General features: G+C 57.9%; 1 protein-coding gene across 11 annotated transcripts in view; it reads left to right on the top strand.

The window, feature by feature from the left end:
* The window catches only part of BCOR (BCL6 corepressor), a 79,680-nt gene that overhangs the window by 46,532 nt on the left and 14,215 nt on the right, over positions 1-18,933 (top strand). For 5 of the 11 annotated variants that reach the window (XM_059679597.1, XM_059679596.1, XM_059679602.1 and 2 more), the window contains exons 2-6: positions 10,827-10,952; positions 12,111-12,189; positions 13,090-15,924; positions 16,490-16,543; positions 17,012-17,198. In XM_059679597.1, the coding sequence (XP_059535580.1) occupies positions 10,867-10,952; positions 12,111-12,189; positions 13,090-15,924; positions 16,490-16,543; positions 17,012-17,198 (3,241 nt within the window). In that variant the 5' untranslated portion in view covers positions 10,827-10,866. The remainder of the gene's footprint in view (positions 1-10,826; positions 10,953-12,110; positions 12,190-13,089; positions 15,925-16,489; positions 16,544-17,011; positions 17,199-18,933) is intronic. The other 6 variants (XM_059679603.1, XM_059679600.1, XM_059679604.1 and 3 more) reach the window with 3 other exon arrangements.

Below are 18,933 nucleotides of genomic sequence, written 5' to 3'. Positions count from 1 at the left end.
GCCCCGATTGAAGATGCTGGAAAGTTTAAAAATGAGAGCAAGCCACTGGCCCGGAGTAGGGGAAGCCGGGCCTCGAGGGTGTGTTGGGCTGGCTGGCAGGGTGAGGACCTGGCCCACCATCGCCTGCATCGGCGATCCCCCCCCCCCCCCCCCCCCCCGGCGTAGGCCGACCCGCGGCTCCTGCAGGTTTCACACATCCGGAGCCCAGGCTTACGGAGGAGCAACTGGTCCGGTGCGCCTGCCGCCGCTGGTGCCTTCCCCCTCCGAGCTGAGCGGCCGGGCGTGGGTAGTTTCAGGAGCATCTGAAAGCCCGGGGCAGACCTGGAAATTGGGGGTGGGGGAGGGAGGGGATGTTGGGCGCTGATTGGGAAGGAATGGCTTTCTGTATTGGGGACCCATAGGGGTCCAGTAGGGCTCTGCGTCTTGCTAGCCACTTCCACGTTAATCCCCTCCCCCACCACACTCGGGTCCCAGGGTTTTTTCCTTACAACCCTAGGAATGGTGGGTGCAGGCACTCTCTCCAAAGGGCTTTTGCTCTATCTAGATCATTTGATTTATTGCTATGTGGTGAAACTAGGGTGGCAAGCCTAGTCCTGGTGGCAGGAATCAGCACTTTCTGCAGACCCGAGAGTAGCAACCCACCAACTCTCCGAGCCTATTCTGAGATCCCGGATGGAGGAGAAAGTGGAGCCCTGGCCTCACACCAAGTGCAGGGAGATGTGGAGGATGTGGGGAAATGTCGAAAGACTTCAAATGGACCGAGAGATGACTGGGTGGAGGAGCAACCGGGTTCCAGGCTCCCGTGGACGGAGTTCCCTCGGTGTTAAAGGCCAGCTTTTTAACCCTGGACTTGAGTAACAGGCCTGTGGAAGCCTTCTGAACTTCTTGGGGATTTCGAATGGCACAATTAGACCAATAATTGGCTCCTCTCCGCAACTCCAGGACTGAGTTTGACCGTGGCCCATTTTTACTAGCTGTGTGACCTTGGGGGCAAGTTATTTATGGCCTCTGAGCCTCGGTAAGTTTCTTCATTTGTAAGACTGGGAATAATTATCCACCTTAGGATCAAAGAATACTTGGCACATAGTAGGCCCAGAGGATTAGGGACCGCTTTGAATGGCCGGTCGTGTTCCTATAGGTTGCTCCGTCAGTCCCCGCTCCCCTGAAGACCTGAGGCCTGTCTGGGGACCAACTTGCAGGTTAAGTTCTCCTCCCAGGGTTGCCCCAAGGATATTTCTCCCCCATCCACCTCCCTGGGTCCCTCCCTCTCTCCCTTTGTTACAGTTCTTTGCATTCTGCATTTTAAAGGGTTCCATATGAAAGGACTTGGCTCCCCCCGCCCCCCAAGTGGGATCATTATATGGTTAGGAATTGATTCCAGAACCGGTATCTGGGTGCTCTTTGGCGAGGTCTTCCCGTCATTCTTTGGGGGAGGGGACGGCAGTGGCTGGGGGGGGGGGGGAAGACCTGGTTGGAAGAGGTGAGAGGGGGTGGCCTGCTGCAGAAGCCAGAGGTGCTGTGGTTTGTTTGATAGGGATTAAGTCCGGATGTTATGAGGGCTCAGTGTGGTTTTCAATAAAGTCTGCCAGGGATTGCTTCTTTTATATCGATATGTATTTAAAAAAATTACTAGCATGAGAAGAAAACCAGACCTGCATGGATCCCGGCCGGTAGTGTGCTACTGTGATCAGGTTTCCTACTCACTCCCAGAGGGGAAGTCAGCGTTTGATTGAAGCTACACTTGGTTCTTGACTCTCAGGGGATGCCTGCTCTGAAACAGGAGCCCTCCCTCTCTCTCCTCCTCCTCCCTCTCCTCCTCCCTCTTTTTCCCTTCTTCCCCTAAAAGCCTTTGTGCGGAAAGAGCTTCAGTAGGCACGAATCCCCGTCCCTCTCTAAAGAATGCCTCCCAGCCTTTGCTGACATTGTTTCGTGAGCAGTGGGTTTTATCAGGCCAGCAGTTTTGCCCCCATCTTAGCTCACTGTTCCCCAGGACGCACCGAACAGCGGCCCTTTGCATAGCGGGCAGCCCGGGCTTTGCCTGCCGTCTGAAGACACCGTAACCTTTGCCCTGGGGACCCCCAGAGGGGGGTGAAGGGGAGCAGGGCAGGGGGCTGTTGTTGAGGGTCTCAGTGGGGCATGTTCCAGCTTTGAGTGTGAAACTTGGTTCCATCGGAGAAACTGAGGCATTGACCAGTTCTGTCCAAAGGCCAACTTGCGCTCGCTTCTGGCTCGCTCCTTTAGGAAAGGCGAAATGAAGTTTAGAAACATCCAGTCATCTGCCCATAAACACAGGCAAGTGCCAAGGTCTCGCCAGTCAAAACACCCGTGGAACCAGCAGCCTCCACCTTTGTATTTATTATTTTATTAACAGCATTTTACACGGCATTTAACAAGCAGCCTGCCCGCGCTGCGCTCCCTGCAGACGGAGGGGTGGGGGGGGAGGGGGTGGGGGGCTAGGAGGCTTCTGGCTGGAGAAAGCTCTTCAGTGAGGAAGGAGGAGTGGCATTTGGGGTCGCTTTCTGCTGGCTCCAAAGAGAAGGAGAAAGTAATGTTTCAGACGAAGCCCACCCCCTCTTCTCAGGACCAACGCGCAGATGTGGCGGGTCTGGTCTCCCCTTGGACTCCAGAAGGTGAAATCTAGTCCGTTCCATCACACTTTGCCCATTGGTTATCGGTGATTTTCAAAGACGAAGTATTTGTCTGATATCGTTATTCTATATCCTGGTGGAAAGTTTATAACGAAAAGTAATGCCTTTCTTAAGTCATAAAATGAGCCTTGTATGATTATTTAATTAAAATCTATTTAAGGACCGATTAGGCGTGTAATTTGCGCTAATAATGACGATTATGGAAATGTTCGACTTAACCAAAAATCATAAAGGAGACATTTTGATCAGTGGGGCGACCAGTAAGTATTCAGGGAGTTGGACGATTTCCGAAACACAGGGGCTGGCGAAAGCGCAGAACTGCCTGGCGGGCCCCTGTGGCGGGCAGTAGAGCTGGAGGCCTCCCCGCCCCGTCCTCAGCCCAGCGTGGCCCAGGCAGGCTGGCCCATGCTCTGCTGAGCATAGCAAGCAGCCCTGGGAGCCTGCACAACCTCTATTCCCAGCTGAGGAACTGGGCGGGGGGAGGCGTCCCCCAGGCCGCCAGGAGGAGCAAACTAGGAGCCGGCTGATACACCGCGCTGCCACCCTGGTGAAATGGCCGTGCTCTCTTGCTTTGACAATCTGGCAGCGACAAACGCATGCTGCCTTGGCTAGCCTCGGCTGGAGGCCGGAGGCGCGGGGGGTGGGGGGCGGGGGTCCCCTGGTTCCGGAGAAACCTGCCAGCTGCTGGGCTCGGTGCGAAGGCCGCGGAGGCAGGCACAATGCTGCTGTTGTTGGTTTGATCTCGAACTGTGGATTGTTAGTCTGGCTCTATGTGGTAAGGGGGGAATGTGAAGGCTGTTTACAGCGAGTGCAAATAATGTGACAGCTGTTGGTGCACGAGCTGCGCTGCGCCTCCCCAGCGCGCACACAAAGCGCACACTATGCGGCCAGAGTGTCCTCCGATGAGAGAACGCTCCTCGGCGGCGCCCCCCCCCCCCCGCCCGCCCACACGCACCTCTCCGGCTCCCGGGGCTGGCGGTGGCCGGGCAGGATGGCTTGTGTGTTGTGGTTGAGGGAACTTGTTAGAGAGAGGTGGCGGGAGCAGGCCCCAGGGGTGGTGGGTGTCTCTGTCTGGAGGGGCTGGGCCAGGCAGGATCTGTGGGCCTGGGTCCTTAGCCGCTCAGGACAGGGGTTTTCAGGTTTGGGGCGCTAACTTTGGGCCCTGAGCACGCTGCTTGGAAACTGAAGGCTCTGAAGGCCCTTGTTCCTCCTCTGAAATGGCCCCGCTATTCACACAAGTTAGACAGGCGGGCGCTGTGTGTGCTCGGCACGGCCCGCGTCTCGCCTTGGCTACCCAAGTGTGTGGGGTGGCAACCCAAATAGGGGGGTGTGGTTGGGTGGGAGGGGTGCATTTGCTTCAGCTGCAGGGCAAAGAGAGGCAGCCCTGAGGGCTGCCCACAGCGCCACCCACTCTGACTTAGTCAACTGGAGGCCCGCGGCCACAGGCCTTCTGAGTTCCTGCCACCCCCACCCCCACCCCGGTCCCCCGCCAGGCTCTGCAGGGAGGCGCCAGGGTGGGAGGGACAGCTGTTGGTGGCAGTGATCGCCATCTCCAGTCCTGGAAATTCGGGGATGGCCTCAAAGTGGGGGACTGCCCCTGGGCTGTCCTGGGGCCAGTGGTGTCACCCCCTCCCTCCCCAGGGGGGTGGCCTTCTGAGCCCCAGCCCCCAGGGTGCGGAAGAGGACCCTGCCCTGTTCCGGGTGACTTGGCGGGTCCCCAGGTGCGCTGCCTACAGGATGTCTGTAGATAGAGTCCGCCCTGCCCCCACCGGCCAGGTCTCCCCGTCGGAGCGGTAACGTGGACTCCCGGAGATGCTTCTGGAGTGATCCGTGAACTTCGGTGCCAGTTCTAGAAACCGGGCTCTCTTTATGACGTGTGCCATTTTCTGTAGGAATGTTGCTTGCAAAACGAGTTTCGCCTCGGAGGAAAGGCGGAAAGATAAACAAGCTCCCATCGCCAAAACACTGGCAGCCTCTCCCTCCTTCCAGCTCTCTTAAAGCAGCCGGCCTGGATTTCCAGGATTAGACTCCGTGCTTGCTTGCGAGGAGGGACTCTGGTTGGCTTTTTTTTCCCCCCAAGCAAATGCAAATTAGAGAAAAATAATTTTCTTTCAACGATATGCAATGTATTAGTCACTTGTTATCGTGCTCCGAGGCAGGCCTCATTTGCGCGTCTGCCAGCTCGCTCACATCTGCTCGGCGCTGTTCGGGCCATTTTAACCTTGGCGGTGGCGGTGTCGTGTCTGGTCCCACGGATCAAGGAGGAGTAATTAAGCTCTGAGCAGCTACAAACATTCACGGACCCCCATCTCAGCCACACTTGTTCCCAGCTTTGTTTGGGATGTTCCGAGTTCCAAGGCTGAGTAGCAGACACGGGGTTCCCATTGTTCCCTGTAAAGAAAGTGGGTGCCCCTCTCCTCCTCTGACCCTCGTCTCCAGCCTTCCCAGGACCCCCAGGCAGCACACAATTGGCAAGGAACGCGGGTGCAGGCACAGGACCCTGTGTTTTCTGCATCTTTTATTCGTAAAAAGTTCCTTTGTGCTTCCTGTGTGTGCTGGTGGTAGCTGTTGTTAATAGCCTCATGGTGTGGCTCGTTCCTTTGGGGGGGGGCATTATGTGGGCTTCGTTTCTGCAAAGCCCTGGTGGGGACCGGGGGTGCTGACACCCCCTGTGGAGTTGTGGGAATCGGTTAGTCTGGATCTGCCCCCAGGTTGTATCAATGCCAAGTGGGAACCCAGCTCTGTAGAGACTAGACAGAATGGGGTGTGGGATTTGGGGGTGGGGGGTAAGTGATTAATTGCATTCAACCTAGGGTTCCCGTCTGGGCCTCCTCCTGCTGGGGAGGCCACGAGCTTCCACATGGACCCCCCTCTTGCAAACGCACGTGGTTGTGTGTGGCACAGCCGGGGGAGAAAGTGAAAGGAACAAAAAGCCGGGGAAGGGGACGGGTCCAGCGTTGGTCCCTTGAGCTGTCCCCAGGCCATGGATCTACCTGGGGGCGGGGGGGGGGGTGCAGGGCTGGGCTGCCAGCCCCAGAGGGGCAGCAGCTCCCCCTCATCCTGGGGCTCCCCTACCCCTCCGTCTTTACACTTGGCTACACTTGGCTTGCATCTTGGGGGAGGGGTCTACCGAGGCAACACTCCAGGCTGGTGGGGAGGGAGCCTAGGCGGGGAGGTGGGGCTCGGCTGGCAGGCAGCACACCCTAGCCTCCCTGTGCGCCCTCCCGAAGTTGCTTTTTGTCAGAAACAGTGTCAGGGAACGGAGGTACCGAGCGAGCGAGGGCTCGGGAAAGCGGCCCCCAGGAGTGTGCGGGGCGAGGGGTTAGGTTAATCCAGGTCAGGGGCTGGGGGGGGGGGGGGCGGTTCGTGGAAGGCCAGGTGGGGTCGCGCCGTGGGAGCGAGTGAGCGCGGCCCCGCGGGGAGGGCGGGGAGCCCGGAGCCGCCCGGGTGCGTGCGGTGGGAGAGAAAATCCCTTTGTTGCCGACTGATCGCGCTCGGGGCTGAGTCGGGGGAGGGGGCGCCCCTGCTGCTCTCGCAGCCGCCGCGCAGCCCGCCCCCCCAGGGCCAAGTTCACTCCTAGTGGCTCTCTCCTCTGACCCACGGCCCTGCGAGGGGGTAGGGAAGGTTCTGGCTGCTCGGAAAGGGGGGGGCTGCAGGACCGCCCCGCCCTCCTCCCCTCCCCCACCCCTTGCTCCGTCTATTACTAATGCAAAACTTGGGGCGTGGGTGGGGAGGCCCCCGGAGGCTATCGCCACGACTGGGAGTGTGCCAGGAGCCAGCGCAGGGGCAGGCAGGATCGCTCCCCCACACCGCACCTCCCGCAGCCACAGCCCCGGAAGCCTGAGGCCCGACCTTGGGGAACAGCCTGGGGGTGCCAGCTACCTGCTGCTATGCACACCCAAGGGGACCCGCCCCAACACTGCACATGGGGGGGACTTTCTCCTCTCATCTCCCACCCCATAGAGCCCCCCATCGTAAAATAGCAACCCCCACCCCACCCCAAGCAGAGCAGGACCCAGTGTGTGACACCGGCTGCACTTGGAGCTGCCCCAGGAAGGGTTCCCTAGGGGTAGCTTCTGCTTCCCCGAAATCCTCGCAACTCTGCTGAAGGTCACCCTCCCCAGCCCGGCCCCTCCGTCCCCGCCTCGGCCTTCCTGGTGCCACAGAGAAGCTAGACTGCGATTCTGGGGGTGCTGTCTAATGGGGTGAAACGCGGCCTGTACCCGCGATTGCCAGGCAGAGCTCAAGTCCACAGGGCAGGCCGATCCCCTGGAAAGCGTGTGCGCATGTTTACAGATGAGGGACCAGGGTTGACGAGGTTCAGCCACCTGCCCAGAGGCACACATGTTCTCCAGAGAACAGCCAAGCGGTGAGGGGCACCCCCTCCCGGAGGAGGCCCCACTGCACCCCGGCCGGGGTCCCCGCCCGGGACAAGGTGCCCAGCGAGGGAGACCCTGGGAAGGGGCCCCATCAGCGCATGTGTGAGACGCGGGAGTTGGACGGTTCGGTGGCGATGTTTCCATTCTGTCTGCTTCACTTGACAAGCGTGGTGTGCAGACTTTAACTGATGGGCACCTGAGGGCGGGCGGAGGCGGTGGAAAGTGGCCTGGCGCCAGGAGGAGCCGGGCGGGGAGGAAGGACAGGTGCCAAAGGGGTCTGTGCTACCTCCCTCCCTGCGCTCAGCCCGCCTCTCAGCCCGGCGCCTTCTCCAACCTGCTCTTTGTTTTCCCCTTTCCCTCCGTCCCTCATGGTGTCCTCACGGCAGGAATAAGTGACATGCTGGTGCGGGTGCTGCCTGAGGCCCGTGCGCCCCCTTAGGCCTTGTCACCGAGGGTGGTCCCTCTGACCTCTTTCTGCCAATCAGGCCCTTCTCCGAGGGCCAGGCCGGGCTCAGACACTAATCATAGCTCTTGGCTCCCAGAGCAGATGTCTGCCCACGTCTGTTGAGGGAGCCCTGAGCTCTCCCGCGCTTCCGGTTACCGCCAACCTGAGAGCCAGAGACCCCTCGGTGTGTGGGCCCCTCGATGTGTGTCTGCATCTTGCGAGCCAGCTCTCTCCCCAGACCCGCTGTTCCAGCCACTCCTCAGCCTCCCCATCTTCCATCTTCCATCTTCATCCCGTCCCGCAGCCGTGCGCCCTCGTCTCCGCTCCTGGGAAAAGGGTTAACCTGGAGCCTGGGTGTAGCCGGGCAGCTCGCACTGCGAGCAGGTTGGTGCCTGCCCAGTGCTTTCCTGAGTGACTTCACACGTCCTGGCACTCGTGAAGCAGAGCCGCCTGTGCGGGAGGTGGGGGTGTTGAGAAATAGGGCAGATGAGCCTCTTCTCTGTAGCCGCAAAGTGCCTGCCCTGTTGATCCTCCACGGCCCAGGGTCAGCGAAGCCAGTTTTGAGACACTTCCCTTTAGAGGTTTTTTTAAAAAAAAAGTCCCAAGTAGATCAACAGCCACTTCTAGATCTCTGCCTCTCGCTCTCTTTTGGTTTCTTACCCTCACCGTCCCCCCTAGTAAAGCATCCCAGAGAGATGGGGGGTTCTGTGGTCATGGTTGGGGGTACACAGTGTAGCCTTTGGCGAGCATGTCCCTGCCGGGCAGTTGGGCTGCGCTTGTCTGTCACCCTGAGAAGGGCCTGGTGCCAGGCAGGCCCACGGCTCACTGGCCCTTTCCACTCGGCTCCATCTTGGGCCAGGAGCCTGAAGAGTTAAGTCTTTAGCTTGTTGCAATGGAATTATGGCTGGCAGTGGCGCCGGTTTGTTCAACAGACCTCCACTTTTAAACAGTTCACAAAAAGTTCATGGGGCAGCTACAGATTATAAGTGTGGGGTGTGTGTGTGTGTGTGTGTGTGTGTGTGTGTGTGTGTGTGGTGTGTGTGGGGGGGGTATGTGTGTGTGGGGGGTGTGGGGGTGTGTGTGTGTGGTGTGGGTGTGGGTGTGTGTGGTGTGTGGTGTGGGGGTGTGGGGTGTGTGGGTGTGTGTGAGGGTGTGTGTGTGTGTGTGTGTGTGTGTGTGTGTGTGTGTAGTCAGCAGGATCCAACAATGGAAACCCCCCGTCTTTTTTTGCTTCTTCGTGTTCATCCCTGCCCATCCCCCTGCCAGCGTCACCCCTAAACACACACACACACACACACACACACACACACACAGGTGACGCTGAATTGTGCGTGTCTGACTGTGTGCATGTGAGACACCGCATCCTGGCGCCCAGGAAGGACCTCGGGGCTGATGGAGGCAACCCTTCCCTCCCTCGGCCTTCAGCCAGGTGTCGGGGGTCTTGTCACCGAGTGGCTACTAAGGAGGTGTGCGGGGAGGGGCTGTGCAAGGGAAGGCCAGTTCTGAAGACGGACCACAGGTGCACACTTTTCTTCTTCCGCATCCTTTTCTTGGGGGTTTGATTCAGTGACCCTTCAGCTCCTTGTGTAATCTCCGCATTGAGCCTGGCACACAGTGGGGGTGGCGTGGTCCGGTCCCACTGCTTCAGCCAATGGCCGAGGACACTGGCACCAAGGAATGTTGCCCACCGTCCACATCAGGCCGCTCATGATGTCTTCCTTTTGTTCAGAGGAGCCTTGGGGACATGCCTGGTGGTTGTCCCAGCACAGGTGGTGGCCTCCCCCAACTCAATTTGTATATTTGGACCAAAAGCCCGTGGGCCTCTGCAGACCTTCAATACCTGACTCTTTTGGGGGCGGGGGGCGTGGCTTGTGCTTTGGAAACTACCGCCATCGATGAAGAAAGATGCTTCCTGGAGGACTAGTCCCTTCAGGACCCCACCAGGCTTGCTGCCTGCTGCAGATGGCCTCCGAGTTCCTCCGGCTTCATTGTTGAACGTGGGGCGCGGTGTGCCCACGCCCGTGGCGCTTGGTGAACAGACGGTGTTGTATGTCTAGGGGCTGGTGGGGCTCTGCTGGTGGACAAAGGGCCTAGTTGGGACAAAGAAATGCCCAAGGACAGCCTGGCATTTGGATTCAGGCCTCCCTGGTGCTCCCCACCCCCACCCTCTGCGCCTCTGAAAAGATCCGGACCCGGTGCCTCCATCCCAGGCGACCCGGCAGGCTTTCTGCGCTAAAGTGTAAAAAAACGATCATTTGCATATTTTTTCCTGCTAACAAAGGAAATGTGTCGACTTAGGGAACATTTGGGCTTTCGGAAACTGTGTGGGTGGGTGTGTGAGGGAGAAGGAGGAAGAAAGTTCCCCTGATGGTGTTCGCGTCAGTGGTTCCACGCTCGGGCCTGGGTCCAGGGGAGAGATGCCGCGTGGCCTGTCCGGCCAAGGGAGCCGGGCTGTGATTGCGATCAGGGAATTGCCCAGGGCCATCGGTCCCAGGCATTAAAGGCTCCCCTACTTATTAACCCAGCATTTAACAGCAGGATATGGGCTGAAGCGCAGTCAAAAGAAACGGCTCAACCTCCGAAGAGCAATTAAAATCCTGCACGAGGATAAATCACGCGCCGTGATAATCCTGTTAATAAAATGCAGCTTGTCCTGACCCTTCACTCATGCAGCAAACTAGAATGTGCTGGGGGTGGGGGCAGGGCTGAGGGGGTAAGGAAGTGGGGGTGGGGAGAGGCGCTCTCCCCCCTCTGGCTGGCAGCCGTCCCCTCCCAAGAGGTGGAAAATGGGTGGCTTTTGGCTGCTCCCAGGGCCCAAGCGGCTTGCAGCCCAGCAGCCTGGGCTGCTAAGACCTGTGCGCTCGCTCGCTAATGATTTGTGTCCCCAGTGAGCAGGCGTCATTGAATTACTCAGCCGCCTCCCCCTGCAGCTCCCAGGCCAAACCACCCAGGTTCGGTGCTTAATATAATCTAGAGTTGGGGTGCCGTGGGCCACCAGCCCCCCGACTCTTTAACCCTTGAACTGGAAGTTGCACGGCCCCAGAAACTCAGGGTGGCGTGGGCCTCGCTGGCTGCTGTGCCTCCCACCTGCCCTAATGCAGAGGCCCGGCCCAGGCAGAGGAGGCCAGCCTGCGGGCAGGGAGGGGCTCCGTCCTGGGTGGTGTGAGGTGGAGCTTTAACCCTCTCGCCTCCCTGAACCTTGGGGTGTGGTGTGTGCCATCCGTAGCCCCCGGGCACCGTCTGCCTCCCCGGGTCTGCGCTCTGTGGGGATTGCCTAGAAAGAGGGCTTCTCTCGTTTCCTAGTTGGCTCTTTAGTCAACCTCCTGGGATTTTGTTTTGTTTTGTTTTAAACAGACTAGACGCTTGAAGAAAAGCTGCCATCCAAGAAGACGACATGCTCTCAGCAACCCCCCTGTATGGGAACGTGCACAGCTGGATGAGCAGCGAACGGGTCCGCATGTGCGGGATCAACGAAGACAGGTGAGTGCCCACGCCCGGCTGGGAGGGCTGGGAGGTCGGGAAGCACGCGGGTCCCCACAGCCACGGTGGGCCCCGAAAGGGGTGGGGGAGAAAGATCTGCCTCGCTGGCGGCCCCTGATTTACAGTTTTAACAGGCAACCCAGCTCAGCGAAGCATCGCCGCCCTTTAAAAGATTAGCCCCTAAAGCGGCCTTTCAGTGCACTTTCGTTCTTAATTTATTATTTCATATTTATGAAGGAGAATTAATCCCAGTCTATATGCTGCTTTAACTCGAAATGTCAGAAGTGCGGGCCCAGGTGGATCGGCATTCGATGTGCTTTTAAAACAAATAGTTTGCTCAGTAATAACTGGGGAGAGAGCCACCCTTCACTGCGGTTAAGCCCAGCGTTTCCAGGCATCCTGTGCGGCCCATTCAGCGCGGCTGTTGGCTCCTGGGTTCAGTCAGCTGACAGCTCTGTTAGTTCCTAAGCGGTGATTTTGGGGTGTGGGGTGGAGACATCTAAACAGATGATCGAGGCTGGTTTTCGGGGTAATGATGAGCTCCCCTGCTGTTTGTCAGCGGTTTTATCCTGGGGATTTGGGAGTTGGCACCAGGCGCTTGCTTTATCGATGCTCCCTGATAACAAGTCCCAGGGCGGCTGCCGCAGCCTGGCACAGACGTGCGGCTTCCTCTGGAGCCGGGAGCAGCTGACATTTGTATGATATTAGTGTTTATCCCTCATCGTTTTGATAAAGGCAATCAAATATGGCTTCATTATCACCATGGAAACCAGTTTCGGAGGACATGGACCTAACTTTGGGGAAAAGTTTTGAGAGCCTGCCCTCGTGGGTAACACGGAAGTGGTCGATGTGGCCAGTACACTCCAGCCTTCTGGCCCCTGCTTTGGGCTTTGACCAGTGTGCTAATATCTGTCCTCATGTAGAGCTTATAAGGGTCGTGAAAGACAGCAGAGCCCAGATTGGCATCTCTGGAGAAAAGATTGTGCTGGAGGAATGGCTGGGCTTAATTTTCTGCTGACCCACCTCGGGGTGGGCCATGTTTGTGATCTCCCATCCCTGTTGTCCTGCCTTTGTTTTCCCCTCTTTTCTGGGGGCAATCTGGGAATGATGGCTTAAGCGAGGGATGCTTTCATGAAGTCGGTGTGTCCTTTCACTTAGGAAAATTCCTGTAAATGACGGTGACGCTTCAAAGGCCAGACTGGAACTGAGGGAAGAAAATCCCTTGAACCACAACGTGGTAAGAGATGAATGGCTTCTGTTGATGTGCTATCTGAGTCGCAGTGATCTGTAATCAATCGTGCATTAATTTGCATACCATTAAAGGGCTTGGGTGGGGGTGGAGCCTGGTGTTTCAGGGCAGGGCTCAGTGGGAAGCCTCTGTCTGCCGCAGGACTAGGCCCTCACCTTACCTCATCTCGTCCCACCCACCCCGGGTCCCGGCCCAGTGCTCCTTTGGACATGCCCACGTCCCCTAGCCGGGTGGGAGATGTGCCGCCTTTTCCTCGCTAAGCTGCGTGCCACATCAATGCTCCCGGACAGAGAGATTGCCAGCCTCCAAATAGATCCTTAGGGTCTCCGTTTCCAGTAAAATCTGAAACGCACGAGCTTCTCAGACACCAGGGAGAGGAAGTCAAAAGACGCAACCGCAGTTTGACCCCTGGTCTCTTTATTGATTTAGAAATGAGCCATCTCCAGTCCTCCGCTGAAGATTGTTTCTTGTTATGTTAAATAGCATCCAGGAAAGACCCAGTGAGCATGGCCACGGAGGGTTAGTCTGAGTTCTGGACCCTGTGAAGGCGCTACTGAGAGGTGTGGAGTTAGTGTGTGTCCGTGGCGGCACCATGTTTTTTTGCTGAGAAGGTGAATTTCCCAGAGTTAATAGATGACTGATAACGTGTGGGCCGCGAGTCTAAAGGGATCGACATTTTCTGGGCTTTCAGGGTCCCTAGTGCAACTGGCAGCCAAGGGTTCTGGATGAGGGGGGAGGGGGCCAGAGAACCCGTACCCTTTCCTCCTCCCCCCTTTCTGCTCAGATGCTGAGGCGCCTGGTGTGTTGCTGAGCAGGTGGCAGTCGCTCTTTGGGACGGTCGGGTGCTTGGGAGGAATGTCTTAGTAACCCCCGTGTTCTTCCGCCAAGGTGGACGCGACCACTGCCCATCGGATCGATGGCCTGACGGCGCTTAGCATGGACCGCACCGGCCTCATTCGGGAAGGGCTGCGGGTCCCGGGCAACATCGTGTATTCCAGCCTGTGCGGGCTGGGCTCCGAGAAAAGCCGCGAGGCCGCCGCCAGCTCCCTCGGCGGTCTCGGGTTTTCTTCCGAAAGAAACCCGGAGGTGCAGTTCAAACCCAACACCCCCGAGACGGTGGAGGCCTCCGCCGTCTCCGGAAAAGCCCCCAATGGCTTCAGTGCCATCTACAAAACGCCACCCGGAATACAAAAAGGCACGGTGCCCCCCGCAGAGGCGCTGGGCTTGGACCGGCCGGCCGGCGACAAGCAGAGCCCTCTCAACATCAATGGTGCTAGCTACCTACGGCTGCCCTGGGTCAACCCCTACATGGAGGGGGCCACGCCAGCCATCTACCCTTTCCTGGACTCGCCAAACAAGTACCCCCTGAACATGTATAAGGCCTTGCTACCTCAGCAGTCCTACAGCCTGGCCCAGCCGCTCTACTCCCCCGTCTGCACCAACGGGGAGCGCTTCCTCTACCTGCCGCCGCCCCACTACGTCAGCCCCCACATCCCCTCGTCCCTGGCTTCGCCCATGAGGCTCTCGACGCCTTCGGCCTCCCCGGCCATCCCCCCGCTGGTCCACTGTGCCGACAAGAGCCTGCCCTGGAAGATGGGCGTCAACCCCGGGAGCCCCGTCGATTCCCACGCCTACCCCCACATCCAGAACAGCAAGCAGCCCCGGGTGCCGTCCGCCAAGCCGGTCAGCAGCGGCCTGCCCGGGGACGCGGCGCTCCTGCTGCCGCCCTCGCCTCGGCCTTCACCCCGGGTCCACCTGCCCTCGCAGCCCACGGTGGACACCTACCCCGAGTTCCACAAGCATTACGGCCGGATCTCCACGTCGCCCTCCGTCACCCTGTCGAAGCCATACATGACGGTCAGCGGAGACTTCCCGGTGGCCCGGCTCTCCAAGTACCCGAAGGTGGCAGAGGGGACGGACAGCGCACAGCCGGTGCCCGGGCACCCTCGGAAAACGGCGGGTCAGGACAGGAAAGACGGGGGCTCCCCTCCTCTCTTGGAGAAGCAGACGATTACCAAAGATGTCACCGATAAGCCGCTGGACTTGTCCTCAAAGGTGGTGGACGCAGACGCGTCCAAAGCCGAGCACATGAAGAAGATGGCTCCCACGGTGCTGGTGCACAGCAGAGCCGCCAGTGGCCTCGTGCTGGCCGGGGGCGAGATGCCCAAGGAAACCTTATCCCCTCCGGGGAGCGGCTGCGCTATCTATAGATCTGAGATCATCAGCACGGCGCCCTCGTCCTGGGTGGTGCCCGGGCCCAGCCCCAGCGAAGAGAACAATGGCAAGGGCCTGCCGCTCAAAAACAAGGCCTTGGACTGGGCCCTCCCGCAGCAGCGGAGTTCCTCGTGTCCTCGCATGGGCGGCACGGACACCGTGGTCACTAACGTCTCGGGGGCGGTGTCCAGCGCGGGCCGCCCGGCCTCCGCGTCGCCAGCCCCCAATGCCAATGCCAATGCCGATGGCAGCAAGACCAGCAGGAGCTCCGTGGACACCACGCCGTCCGTCATCCAGCACGTGGGCCAGCCCCAGACCACGCCTGCCAAGCACAGCGGGGCCAGCAGCAAGGGTGCCAAGGCCAGCAACCCAGACCCCAGCTTCAAAGCGAGCGAGAATGGCCTCCCGCCCAGCTCCATCTTCCTCTCTCCGAACGAGGCGTTCAGGTCCCCACCCATCCCCTACCCCAGGAGCTACCTCCCCTACCCGGCGCCCGAGGGCATTGCCATCAGCCCCCTCTCCTTACACGGCAAGGGGCCTGTCTACCCTCACCCGGTCTTGTTGCCCAACGGCAGTCTCTTTCCCGGGCACCTGGCCCCCAAGCCCGGCCTGCCCTATGGGCTGCCCACCGGCCGGCCGGAGTTTGTGACCTACCAGGACGCGCTGGGGTTGGGCATGGTGCATCCCATGTTGATACCTCACACGCCCATAGAAATCGCAAAGGAGGAGAAGCCGGAGAGGAGGTCCCGGTCCCACGAGAGAAGCCGCTACGAGGACCCCGCCCTCCGGACCCGCTTCGATCTGCTGGACGCGGGCAGCACCAAGTTACACCCCGACGTTCCAGCCGACAAGAACCTGAAGCCCGGCCCCGGCTGGAATCAAGGCAAAACGGCCATCAAGAGCGACAAGCTCGTGTATGTGGACCTCCTTCGGGAAGAGCCAGACACTAAACCTGACGCGAACGTGTCCAAAGCCGGCTTCGCCGCCGACGGCATCGGCCAGACCCCTGAGCCCGCCAAGCCTGCGGCCGAGCCGGCCCTGCAGTCGCACCGCGATTTCATGGCCCTGAGAGAGGAGCTGGGGCGCATCAGTGACTTCCACGAAGCTTATGCCTTCAAACAGGCTGCGGGCCAGGCCGTCTTCGGCTTAAGCAAGGAGGGCGCTCCTGCGGGCCCCAGCAAGGAGAACCTGGGGGTGCCGGTCTCCGCCTCGTTCCTGGACCCGACACTCGGGAGCGATGGCCCTGCTGTAACTTTTGGTAAAACCCCAGAGGACCCCAAACCATTTTGTGTGGGCGGTGCCCCACCCAGTGTGGACGTCACCCCCACCTATACCAAAGATGGAGCTGATGAGGCAGAATCTGATGGCAAAGTGCTGAAGCCGAAGCCATCGAAGCTGGCCAAGAGAATCGCCAACTCCGCTGGTTACGTGGGTGACAGATTCAAGTGTGTCACCACCGAACTGTACGCAGATTCCAGTCAGCTGAGCCGGGAGCAGCGGGCACTGCAGGTGAGCCCCACCCCCGAATCTCAGTGACTTGACCAGTTGTCAGCTTTGTAATGTGTAAAGGGACGGGGGTGGGGGGGTGGGGGGGTCTGGTAAGGCAGGTGTGGTTATGAAGCTTATGGTAATTTAAATGTATGAAAGGTGGCCAGTAAGGGGACCTGAGGGGGAGCACTGAGGAGGTTCATGTGCCTGGTTATTTTAAGTTATTCTGTAGATTTTAAGAACGCCACTCAGATGCTGATAAAGACTGCATGACGTTTACCTATCAGTTGCTTTAATTTCTCTGCCGTGACTGTACGTTAACGAATATGCCTGACGCGCTACTTGGTGGAGGTGTGTAGCAGCCGCATGTCTGTGGGATTCGTGCAGTTGTTTTTCACCAAAAAAAAAAAAATAAATAAAAGCTCGCTTAAAGGGATAGAGTATGTATTTAACTTGCTAGTGAATGATAGATGTTGTATAGGAATTTCCTTAAGATATTTTACTTTTAATTAAAAGATAAATAAAGCCAAATTAAAATGGGCACTCAATGGATCATTTAGATAACTTCATCCATTTAATTACATAGATGGAAGGATTACAAGAGGACAGTATTTTATGTCTACCCGCTGCTTACTGTGAGGTCAGTTCTTCAAATTTTTATTACTAGAATCTTCCATAAACCTTTTGAGTTAAATTTCATTTCCAAATACCAAGGGAAGTTTGTGGGCCATGGTCGTCTTTATTCATTGTGCACTTTTTCTTTTCTGTTGTGTTTTTGTTTTGTTTTCTTTGCGTTGTGTTTTCGTTCTGTTTTATTTACCTTCAAGAGAGAATGTCTGTCTCTATGCAAGAGTGTATGTATGGCTATACATACACAGCGCATACGTATCTATACATATGGCTTTATGAATAAAGAATGTGTGACTACTTACATATAGATCCTCTTAAATTTTTATCTGTTAAATTTTAAAATATCTCAGTTGTATCATAAATTGTGGTTGGTTTTGGGCAAACTTTTCTTTGAAAATACTTTCCTTTAAGGTAAGGCAAATGAAATAGCTTTTATGGTAAGGTGTTGTTTTTGTTTCCATCTTCGTTCTCTTTCTAGCGTGCAATGATGCGCTTCTCAGAGTTGGAGATGAAAGAGAGAGAAGGTGGCCACCCAACAACCAAAGACTCCGAGGCGTGCAAGTTCAGCCCTGCAGAGTGGGAAAGCTTGAAAGGAAATCAGGACAAAAAGCCAAAGTTGGTCGCCCTGGAGGAGGCCATTGCTGACCAGAATGACAGTGAGCGATGTAAGTGAACCCGAGTGGCGCCTTTTGAACATTGTGGCCTCCGGGAACGAGGCACCTATGGAAGACTGTGTCCTGTAGTTAGTGACAATGTAAATGTAACAGCAGAACGGCAGCCGGAGACTGAGTCAGGTGTGGCCCATGTATGTTCTTTTTTGTAGCAGCGGAATGATACTTGTAGCCAGAGGTGGCTCCCACCACCACAGGCACAGTCTGGGCTGGAAGACGCAGAGGGTTTGAATGCGATGCAGGCTGAGGAGCAGACTCCTTTTCTGTGGCGGGTTTGCTTGTCATCATGGGGAGGCGACAGCGCAGTGCAGGGGCACCGTGTAAATGAAGGGCTTCTTCCCACTAGACAAAGTGTGTTTCCTGTTTTGGAGGCAAAATGTGGACAGAAAGCTCGCTTTCCTCCAGCCACTCTTCAGTCCCACCAGCTGGTCTACGGCTGCGGTGGCCTTTGGGGGTTGCTCACATGACTTCTCTGCCCGATGTGTTGGTGATGGGGAAGTAGGGCATTTTGAGAGAGTGGGTGCAAAAGCCCCCCCACCCCCCAAGACAGGACAGTCCGGGATGATGGGTGCGATTGGGAGCGCTGTGCCTTTAAATGTCAGAGGTTTGCCATTCCTCCACACACTTGATGGAGTTGGGGAGGATTTGTGGCCCAGGAGCGCTCACCCTGGGGGTCGGCAGCAGCCTGTGGCCGGGGTTGTGAGGAGGCCACACCGGGACCAATGTGCCCTGCGTTCGTCCAGGACAAGGCGCTGCTGTTGCTTGTCAGGGCCTTACCTGAGCAGCAGGGGTTCTGGATGCACCTGAAGTGAAGGTGTCCTTGTTCCTTGGCCTCACGGGCTTGACATGGTGAAATGGAGGGTCCGGGCGGCTCATGCCCACACCGGGCACATACCCTTCCCGTCCGAGGCCCCCGGGTGCCAGCTCTCCGGGAAGTTCCCTGGGGAGACCTGGTGGAAGTGGGCAAGGCCGGCTCCTGGGCACGTTCTTCTTTGAAGAAGGAAAAGCGCCTGCCAGGGAGAAGCCTCCAGTCTTCCTGCGCTTTGGTTTTCCAGTGACATGGCCAGACCCACGTGGCGCACACCCCTCACATGTCAGCGGCCTCACCCCGGCCTTGCTCCCAGAGAAGTTGGTGTCCTCCCCAGTCTGTTCTGCTGAACCTGGAAATGAGAACTCGGTGTGGCCAGAGGGGAGGCAGGCCAAGCCCGGGGTGATTCAGAAAGGCCTTCCTGACGCTTCTCCAAGCCCAGGCCAGTGGGGCTCCCAGGACATGGCCAAGCGAGCCACCCATGGCCACTGGGGGCAGAGAAAAGGTTGGGGAAGGCGAGAGGCTCAGTTTTAAAGATAGGGGACAGTGGGCTGGGTTCATTCAGCTGAGCGTGAATGGGCCTTATGGGCCTCTTTCTCCTTCTGGCCTTGTGGCTTGAGCCCACGTGGGCTTGGTTTGCCCCCCCCCCCCACCCCCCATTGGTTCTCTTCTCATGAGAGCGCTGTGGCTGAGAGCCGAGCTCTGAGCACATGGGGGCTGGAGCAGGCAGGGGTCACAAAGAGGGTTCAGGGCGCCTTCCAGGCACCTTGCCCCTCCCGAGACAGTCTTCCCTCCACTCCTGGAGGCACCAGAAGCTTCTAAGATGGTGGGTGCAGCCCGCGCAGAGGGGCCGGCTTGGGGAAGGTGAATGAACTTGAAAACACAATGGCCAGGATTCTCACTCATTCTTGGTCTGCGAGG

This window comes from Myotis daubentonii, chromosome X (genome assembly GCF_963259705.1).
Source record: "Myotis daubentonii chromosome X, mMyoDau2.1, whole genome shotgun sequence".
Taxonomy (NCBI): domain Eukaryota; kingdom Metazoa; phylum Chordata; class Mammalia; order Chiroptera; family Vespertilionidae; genus Myotis; species Myotis daubentonii.
The sequence above is the reverse complement of the archived record's forward strand: the minus strand, read 5'-3'. Positions and strand labels throughout refer to the sequence as shown.